This window comes from Salvia splendens, chromosome 11 (genome assembly GCF_004379255.2).
Source record: "Salvia splendens isolate huo1 chromosome 11, SspV2, whole genome shotgun sequence".
In the NCBI taxonomy this organism is placed as follows: domain Eukaryota; kingdom Viridiplantae; phylum Streptophyta; class Magnoliopsida; order Lamiales; family Lamiaceae; genus Salvia; species Salvia splendens.
The window spans coordinates 16,894,470-16,914,217 of record NC_056042.1 but is presented as its reverse complement, the minus strand read 5'-3'; the positions used below and the strand labels follow the sequence as shown (position 1 = coordinate 16,914,217).

General features: G+C 47.6%; 1 protein-coding gene and 1 pseudogene across 1 annotated transcript; both read left to right on the top strand.

Annotated features, from left to right (window-relative positions):
* The first annotated feature begins 11,506 nt into the window (after positions 1-11,506).
* Positions 11,507-12,251, top strand: LOC121754527 (annotated as a pseudogene).
* Positions 12,252-16,545: 4,294 nt separating this feature from the next.
* Positions 16,546-17,037, top strand: LOC121754526. The gene has a single exon (XM_042149867.1). It carries the CDS (start codon positions 16,546-16,548, stop codon positions 17,035-17,037), a length of 492 nt encoding a protein of 163 aa, XP_042005801.1.
* Positions 17,038-19,748: the final 2,711 nt, after the last annotated feature.

The following is a 19,748-nucleotide window of genomic DNA, read 5'->3' as shown; positions in this document are numbered from 1 at the left end:
ATGGTCATGTCTGCACTCCCCGGGCCATGCAAATCCCCCAAAAAATCTGTTCCCGACCACTCTGCCCCCGTGCGCACACTAGCCTTCGGGCTCATCCGGGTGTTGCTTTCCTCCCCTTGTGTTTTCCTTGTTGTTTCCATTCCATGTTATTGTTGGTTTGCCTCGATTCATCAACATTCTTCTTCACGCCTATTCCTTCAAGATGTGGTTGCTTTGGTGATGCCATGTTAAGATTGTTGGGATTGTAGGCCTCGGCATCTCGGTTATGTGGCTGTCGCAAAGGATTTATGTTGTAGTTCCTCTTGGGAGGCCGCTCCGATGGCCTTGCCGCATAGCACACCTTACTCTTGTGTCCCACATGTTTGCATTCCCGGCAATAAGATGGGATTTTATCCCACTTCACTTGCTGTACCGTTTCACGACCACAAATATCCAATATGATCGCCTCGGGTGGCGGCTTAGTGATGTCAATTTCGATACAAAGTCTTGCAAAGGAAATTCGTGACTTATTGGCCGTGGCTCGATCCACTTGGATTGGCGTTCCTAGCAGCTTACCAATGGCAAATAGTGCCGCATGATCGAATAGGTGGATTGGTAACCCGACCAGGTTGCACCATATTGCCGCAATATGGGACTCACAGTATGCATCAAATTCAGGTGACCATTTGAATACTCTCATCGGATGCCGATCAACATACCATACCGGGGTGCCTTTGGGGGCCACTAAGGAGCCGGGCATAGTCTGCAATATCCTCGAATTGCACAAGTATATGCTTAGCATTAATATATTTCCAAGTAAAGCCACGGCGAAATTTAATATTCTCAAGTGCTTTTTGAATTTGATGGGAAGCCGGGATGGAGTGAGAAAACTTACCAACAATAGCGTGTCCGAGGTTTGTTCTGCCCCGGAGAAGTAAATTGCCGGCACTCCATTGGAAGTAGTTGCCTAGCCAATCTTTTGAATGCTCTCCGGGTCGAAGACTTGTGGTCCGTTTATTGAAGAAGGTCCTCGGACCATGTCCGCCATGGACTTTTGGGCTTTGCCATTCCTCTCTTCCGGGACGCGGTGTCCCCTCGGGTTGTTGTGTTCGGCATTGTTTTCCTCGGTTTGGGCGTTCTCACCACCTTTCAATCCTTGTTGTGCTAAGGCATCGCCCATAGGCGTGTCAATGGATGTTGTTGTGTCCGGCATCACATCGGGATTCTTGATATTGGCCGAGACTCTAGTCATGGGCTCGGGGTCTTGGCTAAGACGGTTGGCCGACGTCGTCATTGTAGGCAACGTGTAGGCTACGCACGCATCTTTATGTTTCAGCCAATTCTCGAACGTAGCTCGGATCTTCCGAGTTCGTCCACGTTCAAGAGGTGGGAAGTCTTCGCTAGGTGGCCCAATCTCTTTCCAAGCGGTATTTGTGAGACTTTTGATGCATGTCTCAATAGTGTTGGGGCCTCCCGTCGAGTTGCGGCCGACCTCCGGCAGGTTTCCGGCCAGTAGTGGTTGCACCGACGCCGTATCGAGTGTCTCCGACGAGTCCAAGGCTACTAGGTGTAGGATCTCTTTTACTTTTGGCTGCATTGGAGGGGATCCCAACGGAACATCATGTGACTTACTAGGCGAGTATGGGACAAAGGCACTTTCATGAGTTAGTTTTGTCCCTATACCCATTTCAAGTAATTTGACTTTCCCATCCTCCAAGGCATCTTGGGTACTACGTGGGCCATCCGGATCAGGTAGGAGGGCGGGGATGTGTGTGTCTCTTCCATCTCCAACGGTCTCCAAAATGTCGCCGGAAACTTGGCCGGCCGTGGACTTTCTCCGGCTACCCGGTTGTCACCATAGGACCCATCATGTGGTGCTTCCCCCTCGAGTTGGAGCAAGCTTTCGGTCTCAACACCGGGGTTGTGGCCCTCCTCGTTGGAGGTGGGGTTGGATGGGAAAATGGCCATTCTACACCGGGGTGGATCGGTGTCGGAGCTGGTGTCATTGTCGAAGAGGAGTTTCTTGTAAAGTTGCTTGTCCTCCGGGAGTGGAGAGGGAACAAACCGTTTTCGACCATCCCCTTTGGTGGAGGGAGCCGGGGTGCTTTTCCTTGCTTTGCACCGGGATTTGGCGAGCTTGAGTTTCATAGCTTTGGTTAGGGCAGTGGGTGTCTCGTCCTCACACGACTGGAAGGTCATTTGCTGATCTGAGAGATCCCGCGGAGCCTCGGCCCCTGGTTCGGGAACCGGTGGGGGGTCCGGCATCCAAGGCGGGGCCTAGTTCTTTGGTTCGGCCGAGAGTTGGTGTAGTGTCGTCTTGGGTGAAGGATAGTGGTTGCTCGTGGGATGACCGGCGCCGGGAATCAAGGGGTGTGACGATGTTGGGGGCGGGAGGGTGGGGTGTGACCGGACGGAGGGGTAGGGTGGAAGACGGGTGGAGGGAATGGGCGGCGGGGGGAGATCACTTGAGACAAGGGAAGAATTCTAGAGAGAAGGGAAAGCGTCTCTCTCTAAACTTTTTCGGCTCTTCGTGTTCCTTCTCATATCCCGAACTCAGATAATGACCTTTGGGTGGGTAAATCTTGTCAGAATCGAAAAGAACTTGATTAGAAAGAAGACCGAATTTCGGTTCTGTGAAGAACTGACTTTTTCGTCCACTCCCAGAGGGACCACGAAAATTATTATTAAAATTACTATTAATCTCCTTTCTAATCTGCTTTCATATAGAGTTATTATGGGCCAGATTAGGGGATGTTGGATTTGGGCCAAACCTGTTGGACTTTTACTAATTAAATTGAGCTCCAATTTAATTCAAATTCAAACAGAATATTATTATCATCCACTATAGTATAATAATATTGATTGCCCGTCCAATCCTAAATTATGAATAATCCGGGCTTTACCTCTTTAACTTATTATTTCCCGTGTTTAAGATATAAATATCCATTAATTTTAGACATTTGACTTTAATTAATTAATATCTTTTTCCAAGAGTTGTCTAGTTCAAAATCTTTATTTATTATTCTGGAATAAATTCCAACCGGTCGGGTTTCTGAATAATAAAACCCTTTTCAAACACCTCTTGAGGATATTATCAAACTGGACTCTCCTAACACACGATTCATTGCAATAACAATACTAGCACCTCTAGACATTGATCACCACTACCCAAGATATCATGATTCTTGGATTGCGAAAAATCAGTACCATTTCATAAATCAAAGTAGTGCATAATCAATATCATATGCTCAATTCTATGTCAACAATGATTAAGAAATACCCCCTCCATCCGCGAATAGGAGTCCCGTTTTTCCATTTTAGTCCGCCCATGAATAGGAGTCCCGGTTCTCTTTACCATAAATGGTAATAGGGTCCCACCTTCCACTAACTCATTCTACTCACATTTCATTTAAAAGTAATATATACAAGTGGGACCCCCATTCCACTAACTTTTTCCACCCAGTTTTCTTAACATTTCTTAAAATTTATGCCGTCATGAAAAGGGACTCCTAATGGCAGACGGAGGGAGTAACAATCACCTAAACCTCATCTTTCAGTAAATAGCCAGAAAGACTTATCTCAATGCGATAAAATTACTTATTCTCGCTTCTCGCATTTGGTTAGTGGATTGTAGAGTTTATTGTATACAAGCAATTCTATCCGTAAAAAAAAGTAATTCTATCCGTGTAACATGCTCGAAATATGATTTTCAGTATACCAATCCTAACATCAAAACCCTAAAGTACTTGAGGATATTTTGTGTTATGAAACCCAGCATTACAGTACCCTCAAGTACTTGAGGATATTTTGTGTTATGAAACCCCTCATTACAGTTCTGATCACGGCGCCCCCTCGGGCTTTTTTAAGTCCACTCGAGGGCTTAGACATGTCAATCCCATCTCACCGGCTCTGTTCGTAATAGAGGCCGAATATCTTTCAAGGGCGTTGGATAAACTTATTTTGGGGAGGAAAGAAATGGTGTTCAAAGCGACGCGCCGCTGCATGGAAGTTAGTCATCTCGCATATGCCGATGACATCCTCATCTTCACCTAAGAAGATGCTAGATCACTTAGACAACTACGGCTCTGCCTCGCGAAGTATGAAGCTATCTCTGGGCAGCAAATTAACATCTCCAAGAGAAACTTCTACCTTGATGAAAAACATGAAGAGGGTGCGGATATGATCCAGCGAGAGGGTGGCTTTTCCAGAGGTCCATTCCCATTCCTGTATCTGGGGACCCAATTTATCGGGGGGGCTAAATGAACCAACATGTTCTTTTCATTCGGGAAAAGATAGCCAAGAGGATCAGCGGCTGGGCTCACCGGCACCTCTAATTCGGGGGTAGACTTACCCTCATCAAAAGCACTCTCGAAGCTATTCCAATTCATATTTTTCAAGCAATTGACCGACCAACACCGCCCTTAAGCAACTCGATCAAATGTTGTCGAGATTCTTTTGGGGGTCCACCAATGAGAGGAAGAAGACGCACTGGATCAGTTGGGAGCAGGTGTGCCTTCCCACAGCTCTGGTGGGATTAGGCGCTTCAAAGAGGTGTTGCGAGCCTTCAATATCAAGCTCTGGTGGAGATTTAGGGAAAATAATTCCTTGTGGGTGGCCTACCTCAACTCCAAATACTGCTAGAAATCCTCTCCGCTCTCAAACAACATCTAGAGCAGATGCAACCCCACTTGGCGGAGGCTTGCCAAAGCACGACCGCAAGCACATCCACACATCAGGTGGGCGTTAGATGATGGACGTATTCTTTTCTGGGATGACATCTGGCTCGAAAATTCATCGTTAAGATCGCTCTGCCTGGATGATAGAGGCTCTCCAACTGACCGTGTCCGCGATTTTTGGTGTAACGGTGACTGGGACCCGGCAAAACTTCAGCGTATTCATGAGCAGGTTGGCATGCCACTGCCGTTTATTGAAGATATTCTGAACACCCCGATTCTGGAAGGCTATCGGGATGCACCGAGGTGGCTCTTCTCGAACATATGTTTTATGTTCCTTCGGGAAAAGATTGTCGCACGAATCTCGGGGCGGCACCTCTCTTTTGAAGGTAGGCTTAGCCTAATTCAAAGCACACTTGAAGCGGTGCCGCTTCACATTTTCCAGGCCATCGAACCGACTTCCGCGGCCCTTAAGCAATTGGATCAGCAGATGGCTCGATTTTTCTGGGGATCGTCAAACGAGAGAAAAAAGACGCATTGGATTGGGTGGGATCAGATTTGCCTCCCCACACCCGAAGGGGGTCTCGGCATTCGTAAATCCAAAGAAGTCCTCCGAGCCTTCAGTATCAAACTATGGTGGAGGTTCCGAGAGCAAAATTCCCTATGGGCTAGGTACATGGAGGCCAAGTATTGTCACAAAAATTCCCCCCTTGCGGCCTCCCCTTCGGGGAGACACAGCCCGACATGGAAACGGTTAATGAAAGTGAGAAATCAAGCAAATCTGCACATTAGATGGGTGATCGGTCAGAGTGATGCCTACTTTTGGGATGACATATGGCTTGGTGACTCTCCCCTTCGCGAGCTCTGTCTTGACGATAAGGGCGCCCCAGCGGCCAAGGTCTCGGACTACATTAGGGATGGAACTTGGGCCGAGGCTAAGTTACTCCAACTTCACAATCAGGCTGAAATGCCACAAGAGGTTATCACACAAATCCTTGATACTCCAATCGTCGCGGGGATACTGGACGTCCCTCGATGGAAGCTCTCTCGGCTCGAGGAGTTCTCGCTAGCTACTACTTGGGAGACTATACACACGCAGAGGCCGAGAATTCAAGGTCTCAACGACATTTGGAGGGTTGGCCTCACAAAATCTATTGCAATCTTTAATTGGCGACTCTTGTCAAATAGGATCCCGGTCGATTCCAAGCTTCAATGGAGGAAGATAGAGCTTGTGTCGAAATGCCAATGCTGCCCACGGAGGCCTAACACTGAGTCCCTTCAACATCTCTTCATCCGGGGGGCAGCATGTGTATGGAGGGAGTTCGACAGGTGGTTCGAAGGTTCGGCCCCATCCCTTAGGGCGAACGACACCATTCCGGACAGGTTGCAAGTGTGGTCGTTAAGGGCCCAACAACATGATAGGAGATACCTTAGTCGAGTCATGCCATATCTTATTCAGTGGTTTCTCTGGGCGGAGAGGAATAGGAGCGACATGAGCAAACTCAGTTCATTGTTTGGCAGGTTCAAATGTTCATCCTCAACAACATGGCCAATGTACACATCAAGCCAAAGCATTGGAAGGGAGTGAAACTCGGAATGAGTCCCCCGAATCACCCCGAGACAAGGGAGCCGAGACCGCTAGTCATGCCGGTTAAGTGGCACCCCCCGGAATGCACGTGGATCAAGCTTAACACGGACGGTGCATTTTTTGAGGCAACAAATAAGGGAGGCGGGGAGGTCTAGTTTGTGATCACGCTGGAAAGTTGCTAACAGCCTTTGCAACCCCCCTCATCGCCCAATCGGCTCTTGAGGCTGAGCTCATGGCCATACACCATGGGTTGGAGGTAGCGAAGGCGTTCAACCAACCCATATGGATTGAATCGGATGCGGAACAAGCTATTAAATTGCTCAATGCTACTACTTGGGGGCCGGCACAAGTTCGCCGCGTCATGGCCCGTTTGCATGGCTTCAAAAGTAGACATATATTCCGTGCCACCTTCATTCATAGGGAGGGCAACAAAGCGGCCGATATGCTCGCCAAAATGGGAGTGGCACAAGATTCTTTCCAGAATATGTCTCCACATAATGTTCCAAGAATGATCAGAGCCATCATCTGAATGGATGAATTGGGAGTCCCCAACCTTCGGGTGAGAGATGATGACCCGTGAGTAGCTCGAGGCTCGGAATGGGGCCCACCGATCTTGCTTCGTACCGGACGCCGTAGAGTATGTGGGTACCCCTATCTACTCTTGTGGTTTAATTGTCATAGGGTGTGATGTAAATTGTTTTTTGTTCCCCTAGCTTTAGAAAGATTGGTCTACTTGTAATCATTCGCTTGTAAAAGCCTTTTGTTGATATATAGGGATGAGGAACCCACGAACCCTCCACCGTGAAGGTGTTTGATTAAAAAAAAAAGTTCCAAACAAGTGAAAAACTCTACAAAGAGAATTCAACTCATAAGACAAAGTCTATTTTCGTATTTGATCAATGGTGTCTTCAAATGACATGCTTACAAGCCTATTTATAGGCTAGAATGTACTCTTGAAAGTCTCACATCATTAGTACAACTTATGACACTTAAAATGACTCATAATAAAAGAAAAGTAACTCCTAAACCTTTGGTGTAACTCTAGGACATCTAAAGTCACTTATTAAACATAAAATGTAACTAAAAAAGACCCTTCATTTTGACTACTCCAACTTGGACGAAAATTCATCATGTATCATCAATTTGGGCCTCCAAAATGTGATATGTAGTGCCTCCAAACTTCATGCCTTGGGCTGCCCACTAACTTGAATACTATTCACCACTTGGCCCAATGTAGAATGGTCAAGGAATTGAGTTTTTATTTCAGCAACTAAAAGCAACATGGACTCCTTTATCTTCTTAGCTCTAGCTCTTGTAATTTGGCCCACTTTGAATGATCAATGGATCCAACTTCTTGTCCTTGTAGATCAGCTTGGGTATTGTCTCCATCACAAAGCGGCTTCGTTAAAGGGCTACTCCTCAACGATAATGCCAGGTTGGCTCAGGAGATTTTTCATGAGCTTGCACGGTGCTCCCCAGCGCCGAATGTTGCGGTGAAGATTGATTTGGCAAAAGCCTACGATAGGGTCCAATGGCCTTTCCTCTTTAAGGTACTCCAACGCATGGGATTCCCGGACGCATGGATCTCGCTTATGGAGAGGTGTATACGCTGGTGTTGGTTCTCGTTTATTATCAATGGGGCTCCCTCGGGTTTCTTCAGATCGATACGGGGACTACGACAAGGCGATCCGATATCCCCTGCTTTGTTTGTAATTGCCGCAGACTACTTATCGCGAGCCCTGGACAAGCTCATACTCGGCCAAACGGAGATGACCTTCAAAGCCTCCCGGAGATGCATCGAGATCAGCCACCTAGCCTATGCGGATGACTTAATTATATTTACACAAGCGGGGGCTTCACTAGAGGGGACTTCCCGTTCCTTTACTTGGGCGTCCCCATCTATCGCGGTGTAAAGTGCACGGACATGTTCCTATTCCTCCGTGAAAAGATTGCAAGAAGGGTTTCAGGGTGGGCGCACTGGCACTTATCTTTTAGAGGGAGGCTCACGCTTATTAAGAGCACTCTCGATGCGATCCCCATTCATATCTTCCAAGCCATCGAGCCTACCGCCGGCACTCTAAAACAACTTGATCAACAAATGGCCCGATTCTTTTGGGGCTCTACGAGTGAGAGGAAGCGGACACACTGGATTGGCTGGGATCAAATGTGCCTCCCCACCGATGAAGGGGGGCTTGGGATCCGCAAAACTAAGGAGGTTCTACGCGCCTTCAACATAAAACTTTGGTGGCGATTCCGGGAGCAAAACTCCCTGTGGGCGAAATATATGATGGCCAAATATTGCTCTAACTCCACACCTCTTACCGTGCGTACGCCGAGCAGGAGTAGCCCTACGTGGAGGAGGCTTTCTAGAGGTGGCTAGTGGGCCAAGGAAATATCTATTTTTGGGATGACATCTGGCTTGATAACGCCCCTCTTAGGGAACTCTGTCTCGAAGAAAGGAGGAGACCAACCACTGGGGTGTCGGAGTATTTTAGGAATGGCACTTGGGATGAACCCAAGCTCCAACTTCTTCATGATCAGGTCGGCCTCCCACAGCATATAATTGGTCGCATCCTCAACACCCCGATCCTTCAAGGCGCACAGGACATCCTGAGGTGGACCCTCTCTAAGCATGCAGAATTCACGGTGGCCTCGACGTGGGACACAATCCGAGGGCAGCATCCGCTCATTCAGGGACTGGGCGACGTCTGGAATGCGGGACTTACTACTTCCATATCCATCTTCATCTAGAGGCTACTCTCGAACCGGGTGCCGGTCGACACAAAACTCCAGTGGCGGGAGATTGAGCTAGCCTCCAAGTGCCAATGCTGCCCCCACCGACCGAGTATCGAGTCCCTCCAACACCTCTTCATCCAGGGGCATGGAGCCCGAAGAGTATGGAGTGAGTTTGACGCTTGGTTCACAGGCTCTTCCCCCCCGTCTCCATATCAATGACACAATCTCTACGAGGATTGAGGTCTGGGCGCGATGGTGCCAACAGTCGAACAAGAAGCATCTTAGCCGAGCCACCCCATACCTCATTCTATGGTTTATTTGGTCGGAGAGAAATAGGAGTCGCCACCAAGGCACATAGTTTAAACCACACAACGTGGTATGGCAGGTCCACATGTTCATTCAGAACTCTATGGCCAATGGAAGCCTGAAGCCGAAGCATTGGAAGGAAGTTAAACTTGGAATCAGCATCCCTCAACAAGCGGAAGCTATTAGGGCGCTACCTCTAGCCATGGCGATCAAATGGAACCCCCCGGACCAACCATGGATAAAACTTAACACGGATGGCTCTTTCAATGAAGCGAACGACAAAGCAGGGGGAGAGGAATCGTACGAGATCATTGGGGCAAGATGCTTGTAGCCTTTTGTACGCCCCTTGAAGCACACTCGCCGTTGGAGGCTGAGCTAATGGCCATGATCCATGGGCTGAACGTAGCCAAGGAATTCGGCCTACCAATCTAGATTGAGTCGGATGCCAAGCAAGCAATCAAATTGGTCAATGGAACAGGATGGGGGCCGGCACTTGTTCGGCAAGCGGTGGCGCAACTGATCTTGCACAAGCTCCAACTCAAATTTCAGGCCACGTTCATACACCGAGAGGGGAACAAAGCGGCGGATTTCCTTGCGAGAATGGGGCTAGAGCATGATAGCGGCCTACGAATGCAACATAATTCAGCACCGAGTGAGCTCTTGGACTTTATCCGATTGGACGAGATGGGAGTTCCACACATCCGAAACCTACACGGGGACGGATACTAGAGTCGGCAATGAGAAGATGGGAGACTATAGTGCCTTGTTTTTCGGTTGATTGTACTTTTGAAGGGAGTATGATGAGGTCCGAACCTTGTGGGATCGGACCGCATACTACTCTTGGCTTTTGTTATGGCACACCACTTTCGGGTGTGGCAGCGCTTTGTAATTATCTCATTTTGATATATAGGGAAAGGTGTTAAAAAAATGGCACCGAAGACAAGACCATTTTTGTCAATAGGACCAGAAGAGCTAAAAACCGCACAGACTGCCCCAAGAATGCTCAATGCCATTGTCCGAATGGACGAGATGGGAATCCCCAACATTCGGGTGAGAGGAAGACCGTGAGTAACACAAGGGACGGGGAAGGACCCACTGATCTTGACCTCACTGGACACCGTAGAGTAAGCAGGTTTCGAGCCATTTCTGGCATGTCCCCTCCTTCCTCTTGTGGTGGAATTGTTCTAGAATGTTTTGCTTTTTGAATTTTGTTCACCTAGACATAGATTGATGATCGGTCTTGTTGTAATCCTTAAATTGTAACCGCCTTTTGAGATGCAATATAGGGATGAGGGACCCACGAACCCTCCACCGTGAAGGTGTTTAATTAAAAAAAACATATTCTTGTTCAATTTGAGGATATTGCGGATTATGCTTGGCTGCTTAGTGGTCCTAAAGGCACCTTGGTGTGGCTTGTTGATCGCCACCCTATGAGAGTTTTCAAATGGTCCCCGGATTTTGACGCATATTGTGAGTCCCCGATTGCGGAGATTTGGTTCAACCTAATTGGCCTCCCCATCCACCTATTTGACCAATCGGCTTTATTTCCCATTGGGAAACTCCTAGGCACACCGATCCAAGTCGATTGCGGTACAACCAACAAGACAAGACTATCCTTTGCACGTATTTGCATCGAGATCGACATTACAAAGCCACCCCCGAGGAGATCATTCTTGATATTTGCGGGCGCGAAACAATGCAACAAGTGAGAGGGGATAAGATTCCAGCCTATTGCAACGAATGTAGGCATGTGGGGCACAAAAACGAGGTCTGCTATGCGGCGGGCAAGGCGGTGTGTCCCCCGAAAAGGAACTATAATTCTGCCACGCCGAAACAACCACAACATGGGGCTCAAGGATCGCATGGAGGAAATGACCTACCGAAACAAAACATGAACAACTAAGGTTTAAACACCTCTGCTTTAATTGCTGTTCGTGATAAAAGACACCTAGAAAAGGGTTAAACACCTCTGCTTTAATTGCTGTTCGTGATAAAAGACACCTAAGGTTTCATGATTCTTTATTAGGGATTGTAGAAACTAGTCTTTGTGCTGGACCAATTTATTTTAGTTGCTTTCCCAATTTTGTGTTGTCTTTAACAGACATGACCTTAATACATGCTTTATGCTTAGATATTAGAACCGAAGGGTTTAATATGGCTAGAGAAGCAAAAAATGTTATCCTTACATATAGGATACATTATAAGGTTAACAGCTGAGCTCATCCACCAGCAATCATGGGTATTTCTCGGGATTCTATGCACAAGAGGCGTGCTACTGGAGGCAAGAAGAAGGCATGGAGGAAGAAGCGAAAGTATGAGCTGGGAAGACAACCTGCAAACACGAAGTTGTCCAGTAACAAGACAGTTCGCAGGGTCAGGGTTCGCGGAGGCAATGTGAAGTGGCGTGCGTTGAGACTTGACACTGGAAATTACTCCTGGGGGAGTGAGGCTGTGACCAGAAAGACCCGTATTCTTGATGTTGTGTACAATGCATCCAACAATGAGCTGGTCAGGACCCAGACTTTGGTGAAGGGTGCTATTGTTCAAGTGGATGCTGCACCATTCAAGCAGTGGTATCTTCAACATTATGGAGTTGAAATTAGTCGCAAGAAGAAGACAGCTGCAAAGAAGGAAGGAGAGGAAACTGAGACAACTGTGACTGAGGAGGCAAAGAAGAGTAACCATGTCCAGAGGAAACTAGAAAAACGTCAGCAGGACCGTAAGATTGACCAACATATCGAGGAACAATTTGGCGGTGGTCGCCTGTTAGATCGCCTCACGCCCTGTTAGATTGTCCAACTGTGAGTGAGGAGGCAAAGAAGGAAGGAGAGGAAACTGAGACAGCTACAATCGCCTCTCGCCCTGGACAGTGTGGGCGATGTGATGGTTATATCTTGGAGGGCAAGGAGCTGGAGTTTTACATGAAGAAACTTTAGAAGAAGAAGGGAAAAGGTGCAAGCACCGCTTGAGTTTTGTAATGATAAACTAAAAAATTTCAGTCCAAATTTATCGATTTATTTTGATGTTGTTCTGAACAAATTTGTCAAGATGCTGTTTCTGCATCACAGTATCAAGTTCGTAGGACGGAGAGCTTTTTTGGTTATCTTTTTAAAAAAAAAATTAAAAAAAAAGAAAAAGGATACATTATAAGGTTATGAATTCTATTTTCCCAAGATGTAACGAAATTCCTTACGAATCAGGAAAACATACTACTCTTTTTGTCACTAATTTAGAAAAGAGTAATGTTAAAATTCCCTAGACTATTACTTGGGATCAGGTTAAATTACCTGAAAATTGGCTCCTTGAAGAAGCCATAGAACCGGAAAAACCGGAACCAAGAAAACTTGAAGACATAATAGAACACTCAAATGGTGATGTCGAAATCAGGTTTTCTGATCAAAGTTTGGGTGACTCATAAAATTCTGATCAAAGTTTGGGTGAACTCGAAAAACAATTCGAAAAAATGAGGATTGAGGATGATCCCTTAGAGGTCAATAAATTGTCTTCTTCCTATAAAAAGAAGATGGTTTATAATATCCCTGCAAAGCCCTATTATCATAGGCCTACTCCGGTAGATCTCCAATTAGAGCAGTTTAGTGAATATAATGCTTGCTCTTATGATGGGAAATCCATTAATGAATGGAATATTGATGGTCTTTCTGAATACCAAATACAAGCTGTCATAAATTATATGACAATGTATGCCTCGGCCCATAGGGTCAATGGCACTGCAGATCCTGTTATTGCAAGAGCCATAATTCAAGGCTTCACTGGCCAGCTTAAAGGTTGGTGGGATTTTTGCTTTAACGAAGAAGTAAAAAATCAAATCCTTAATGCTGTTAAGACAGAAAACAGGGACAATGTTATTACACAAGTCCCAGACAGTGTTAATACGCTATTATATATGATAGCAAAACACTTTATCGGAGAAGCATCATTGCATCTTGATAAAACTCAAGAGCAATTGATGAACCTTAGATGCCACAATTTATCTCAATATAAGTGGTATAAGGATGTCTTTCTCTCTAAAGTCTTTACTAGAGAAGATTGTTACCAACAATTTTCGAAAGAGAAGTTCTTATCAGGACTACCCCATTTCTTTGCTGAAAAGGTCCGTAATAGGATAAAGCAAAAAAACAATAGAGAAATTCCATACCATTTGTACACATATGGAGACCATTCTTCAGAAATTATTTCTGAAGGAATCCTCTCTCTCATCCCTTAGCCTTTCTTGAACGCTTGCTCCAACGGTCGGTGGAGGTCTCCACGTCGGACTGGACGACCGGAACCACCCAGCCTTTTGCGGGGAGCTGGACGTCGACCATGGATGATTCGGCTGCCGATGAGAGTGATGCAACGAGGGCCTTGTTCCAATCCGCCGGCGATACCATTACAAGTGCGAAGGCGAGCTAAAAAGAGGCCCGTCGAAGTGTAGGAGACCGGCTGAAAATGAGGAAGTCCACTCCGAGGCCGACAACGAAAGGTAATGGGAGGAAAAGATACAATGCGTCTCCCTCCCCGTCGACAAAACCGGAATTCAAGAAGGCTTTTGCCGAGGACGACGCCGGGGAGGAGATCCGTACAAGCGGCCTCAAGAAAAACCTTATTGAGGAGCTTGACATGGCGGCGGGAAGCGCGGAAAGACAAGGAAGAGAAGGTAGCCATGGCCGGTCAAAGGAGAAGGTACCGGAAGAAGTGATACCGATTTGCATAGAGAGTGTTGTCTTCTCCGAACTCCCAAAGGACGGAATTGGTGGTGAGGAAGGGCCTCTCGAGGTAAGTAAAACAGAATCCTGAGCGTTGGAACTACCCGAACAGCTGGAATCTTTGAATTCCGACTCCACATTGGCTCCGGTGGCGGCGCAACCCTCAGCCGGCGACGATATGACCGTTGCTATGGTGGCTGACAAGATGGTACACTCTAGGGAGCTAGCTTTCTTGATTGGAGTGGAAACAAGACAAACAAAAGGTACTATGGTCAACTTTCCGGATATGGCAATAAAGACAAGTTTCATTGGTGAAAGGCAATTGGTCTCATTCCCAAACCTTGACTCACGTGATTGCTGCATGGAAGAGTCACATGTGCAGCCAAAACAATCCCTTTTGCAACTAGCTAATCTCGATTCCGCCGAGGCCTTGGACCGGATTTCTTCACAACCCCTCCAACAAGTCGACGCTGACAACAGGCATGGTTCGGGTGGGCCTCAAGCAATTATTGGAGTCGAGTCTCATAACGCCGAACTAACCGCGGAGCAGGCTAGGAACCTTGGCCCGAACCAGGAGTATCTCGAGCACTTCCCCCCTCTCGAAAAGGGCCGAACCAAAAAACTTTGTATCTCGTTTGAAACAGGGGAGGCTTCACCATGGAAGGGAAGGCCAAACCACGGGCAAAGCTCGGTCGGTGGGGTTCAGCACGAGGTCCTGAACCCGGTGGAAAAGGCGCCTTGGGGGGAGCCTCATCCGACTAGAAAAGGCCCACATCTCAATCCGAGTAAGGACCGAGGGCCGCAACCACAACCGACGATGGCGGATATCCTTCGCAACTAACCGGACCCGAAAGGCCATCACATATTTGAGCCGGAGAAAATAAAAAACATGGGGTTCGCTTCGTCGAGCAATGGCGTCCCGACGATCTATTTTTCCGGAAGTGAGACACAACAATTGGCCGACACGTTGGGATTTGCTATTGTAGGTAAGTTTTCACATTCCATTCCGGCTTCAAGCCAAATTCATAAAGCCTTAGACAATATGAAGTTTGTTAGAGGTTGGAATTGGAAATATATTAACGCAAAGCATGTGCTAATACAACTAGATGATCTTAATGACTATGCGAGGTTGCTTAATGGTCCGAAGGATACCCCGGTGTGGTACGTGGATAGACACCTAATGCGAGTCTTTAAGTGGACTCCGGACTTCGACGTTTATTGCGAGTCACCGATAGCAGCCATATGGTGTAACCTTATTGGCCTTCCTATCCATCTCTATGATCATTCGGCCTTGTTTGCGATTGGAAAACTCTTAGGAAACCCGATCCAAATTGATCGTGCAACAGCTAATAAAATGGGACAAGATACCTGCGTTTTGTTTGGAGTGTCGGCACGTGGGCCATTCGGCCGTAACATGTTATGCCTCGGGTAAGAATGAGAAGCCTCCAAAGCGGAACTACAACATCCCGATGGCGAGGAGGAACTCGGAGACAAATCACAATACGGCTGGAAAATCGCTTCACCATAATGGAAACAAGGTAATCACGGAATGGCATCGTCCGGAAAAGGAGGAGGCAAGTATACAGCCCATTCCCACGGCCCTGGTTTCGGTAGTTCAAGAGGTCCCATCTTACTCGGACACATGCATTCCGGATGTTCTTGAGCCGAGACAATGGGGGGAGAGAGGTCCTCATAATGGGGCCGGTGGATCGAGTAATAAGGGGAATAGGTGTTGGCAACCTCGTGGACGCTCCGCACGCAAGGCCTCAAGCGGACCTTCATCTCCAATCAAACGAGGCACCCCGGCTAGGGGTCAAGAGGAGGATGGATCGATGGCATCCGAGGGGGACCTAGGAAACTTCATGAGCATTAATCAATACCATGCACACTCATGGAGAAAGAAGCCTATGAAACGGATCACCCCGAGGAAGATGAGGTGATTGGAATGGAAATTGTGGTGCAATCTATCCTGAACACGGGGGAGGATGTAACCTCTTGCCTCGGCGAGAATTCAAGGCACAAAAATGATCGGAAGATGGATGTAACAGGGCGGTCTTCATCCCGCTCGGGTAAGTCATCATCCAATTAATTATGTCTTGTAACCTTTTGTTTTGGAATGTGCGGGGTTGTGAAAACCTCGGCCCGCAACGTTATCAAAAGACTAATTGTTGTTCATAATATTTCCTTCATGGCAATAATGGAACCTCTCACCGCGCCAAACCCGGAGTTGTATTCAAAGCTTTTCGGACTCAACTTCAAAGGCGCTAACACGTCGGGGAAAATTTGGATCTTTACTAGAGAGGGAGTTCACTTTGATGTTATTGATGACTCCGAGCAAGCTCTCCACGATATTCTTCGCTTGGAGGCATGCAGCCAACCTGTGGCGGTCACGGCTATCTATGCTAAGTGTACTCGCGCGGAAAGATATCCACTCTGGGACAAATTGCGGGATCTTGCGGACAACTTGGAGAGTCGGTCGTGGATTATTGGAGGGGACTTAAACACCATTCTTAACCCACGAGATAGGTCCGGGAGCGAGTCTAATAGGCAAGCAGAGATGTTGGACTTCGCGGAAGCAATCGAAGATTGTAGACTGGTCGATGTGGGCTTTGACGGTGCACCTTTCACTTGGGCAAAGAACAACCTATTTGAGAGGCTTGACAGAGTTTTTATAAATGAGCAGTGGACTAGCGTTTTCGAGGCAACAAGAATCACGAACCTGCCTCGCGTCGCCTCGGATCATGGTCTTATCCTGGTTCGATGCAAAACAGAGGTGACAGGGGAGCAAGGTAGGAACTTCCGATTCCAGAACATGTGGTTGAGACACGAGAGGTTTCGAGGAGTCGTGGAATCCAGTTGGAGCCAACCCACCAAGGCCGGAGGACTACTTAATTTGCAAATCAAGCTCGCAAGGCTTAAGAAAGTCCTTAAAGAGTGGAATAGAGCGACTTTTGGAAACCTCCAATCTAACCTTAAAGAGGCTGAGGTAGTTATCGTAGAGGCCCAGCAAGCCTTCAAAGCAGATGCATCCCCGACCAATAGATGCTGAGCAAATAAGGCTATTGCGGACTACATCCTCTTACTAAAAATGGAGGAGGATTTTTGGAGACAGAGGGCAGCGGTACGGTGGATCAAGGAGGGGGACAGAAATACGAAGTTCTATCAAAGTTGGGTCAAACAAAAGAGAGCTCGTCTTTGAATCCATGGCATACTAGCGGGAGACCGAACCATTACTGACGAAAGAGAGATCAAGGACTCGGTGTCTAACTTCTTTCAAGAGTTACTTGCACCATCGGCTCTCCCTCTGGCCGATCCAGATTTGAACTTGATTCGGCGACACCCACAGGCCTCGGACTTGGAGAGCCTCGCTACTTCCCCCAATGAAGAGGAGATCAAACGGGCAGTATGGAGCATTTCGGCTGATAGCACACCGGGCCATGACGGATTCACCGCGTCCTTCTATCATAGTTGTTGGGATATCATTGGTCGGGATGTGGGGGATGCGGTAATACAATTTTTTAACGGGGCTTTTCTCCCACGGAGCATCACCGCGACAATGATTGTTCTAATACCAAAGAAGGATAACCCGACATCTTGGTCGGACTATCGACCAATTAGTCTTTGCAAAGTTTCAAACAAGATCATCACAAAATTCCTTGCCTCAAGGCTGGCTCCCGTCCTCCCTAAGGTAATATCCCTGAACCAAAGTGGTTTTATTAAAGGGAGGCTTCTAAACGACAACGTCATCTTAGCCCAAGAAATGTTTCACGAGTTATATAGAAGGAGGCCCGCGTCAAACGTTGCAATCAAGATTGATATGGCAAAGGCTTATGATCGGGTACAATGGCCTTTCTTGATCCAAGTCATGCGCCGTATGGGATTCCCAGAGACATTTCTTAGTCTCATTGGAAGATGCATTGGATATTGTTGGTTCTCGGTGTTAATCAATGGAGCACCGGCTTGTTTCTTCAAATCCACTCATGGCTTGCGGCAAGGGGATCCTATCTCTCCTTCATTATTCATTATTGCAGCGGAATATCTATCAAGGGCGTTGGATGAGCTTATTTTGGGAAAGATGGAAATGACCTTCAAGTCTAAACGCGCATGCTCCGAGGTTAGTCATTTGGCCTACGCTGATGATATTGTTATCTTTACGCAAGCGGCCAAGGAATCCATCCAACGGGTTAGAGCTTGTTTAGACGAATATTCGGCCGTCTCCGGGCAGAAGATCAATCTATCAAAGAGCAATTTTTACATTACCGAGACTAACGGTGACAGTGTGGGCACGGTGGAAACGGAGGGTGGTTTTACTAGAGGTACATTCCTCTTCCTCTATCTTGGCGTACCTATTTACAAAGGTGCCAAAAGGACCGACATGTTTCTCTTCCTCCGAGAGAAAATTTCAAGAAGAATTTCGGGGTGGGCACACAGACACCTATCATTTGGGGGCAGGTTGACCTTGATCAAGAGTACCCTCGAGGCCATCCCAATACATGTGTTCCAAGCGATCGAACCAGCAAAAGGAGCCCTTAAGCTCTTGGAGCAACAACTGGCAAGATTCTTCTGGGGCACTGTGGAGGGCAAACGACGTACACACTGGATTGCTTTGGAACAGATTTGCCTCCCCACTACGGAAGGAGGCCTAGGGATTAGGAAATTTGAGGATGTCCTAAAGGCCTTCAACGTCAAATTGTGGTGGCGCTTTAGAGAGCAAAACTTCTTATGGGCCTCGCACATGTATAGCAAATACTGTGCCTCAAAATCACCGTTGGCTCGACTGAACTCGGGTAGGAGCAGCCCGACGTGGCGACGACTCGCGGCCGCTTGGCCCCTGGCCCAGCCAAACATCCGTTGGATCACTGGTGATGGACGAGCCCTGTTTTGGGACAACATTTGGCTCGGGGATAGACCAATCAGAGATCTGTGCTTAGACACAAGGGGTGACCCCACGACAAGGGTTGCGGATTTTTGGATGAATGGACAGTGGGATGGGGCTAAGGTTGGTACCATATGCAACCAAACGGGTATGCCGCCTCACATGGCTGAGGCCATCATGAGCATCCCTATCCTCCCTGACAGCCCCGATGTCCCGAGGTGGACTTTGTCTCGAGGAGGAAATTTCTCTCTGTCCTCGGCATGGGACTCTAACAGAGCTAGGCGGCCCCGTATCCCGGCTCTTGGAGACATATGGCACGGTGGCATCTTAACAACTATCTCGGTTTTCATGTGGAGACTTATTTCGAATAGAATACCGGTTGACGTAAAACTACAATGGAGGAACATCTCCTTGGCATCTAAATGCTAATGTTGTCCTAGGCAGCCGGGGTTGGAATCCATTCAACACCTTTTTATTAATGGACAAGGGACGAGCATGGTTTGGAGACTTTTTGATGAATGGTTTGATGGTGCGAGCCATCCCCTTCGGCCATCGGACTCCATTCCATCTAGACTCGAATCTTGGGCTAAGAGAATCAACCGGTCCACACAGGACCACATGGCTCGGACCCTTCCTTGCATCATCCTTTGGTATTTGTGGGCGGAGAGGAACAACAGCCGACATAATGGGGTTTGCTTCAGGGCTTATAACGTGGTACGGCAAGTCAGGCTATATGTCCAGAAACTGGTGGAAAGTGGACGAGCACGGGCGAAGCACTTCAAGGATGTCCATTTTGAGGGGTTAACACTCCCACCCTCGGCCGAAGGAACCAACAAGAAGGGTCGTGGCTATCAAATGGCAACCCCCGGATGCTCCATGGCTCA

Bases quoted from the DNA above. Each gene is read 5' to 3' on its own strand.
- LOC121754526 (XM_042149867.1), top strand. From the start codon at position 16,546: ATGTTGGACTTCGCGGAAGCAATCGAAGATTGTAGACTGGTCGATGTG.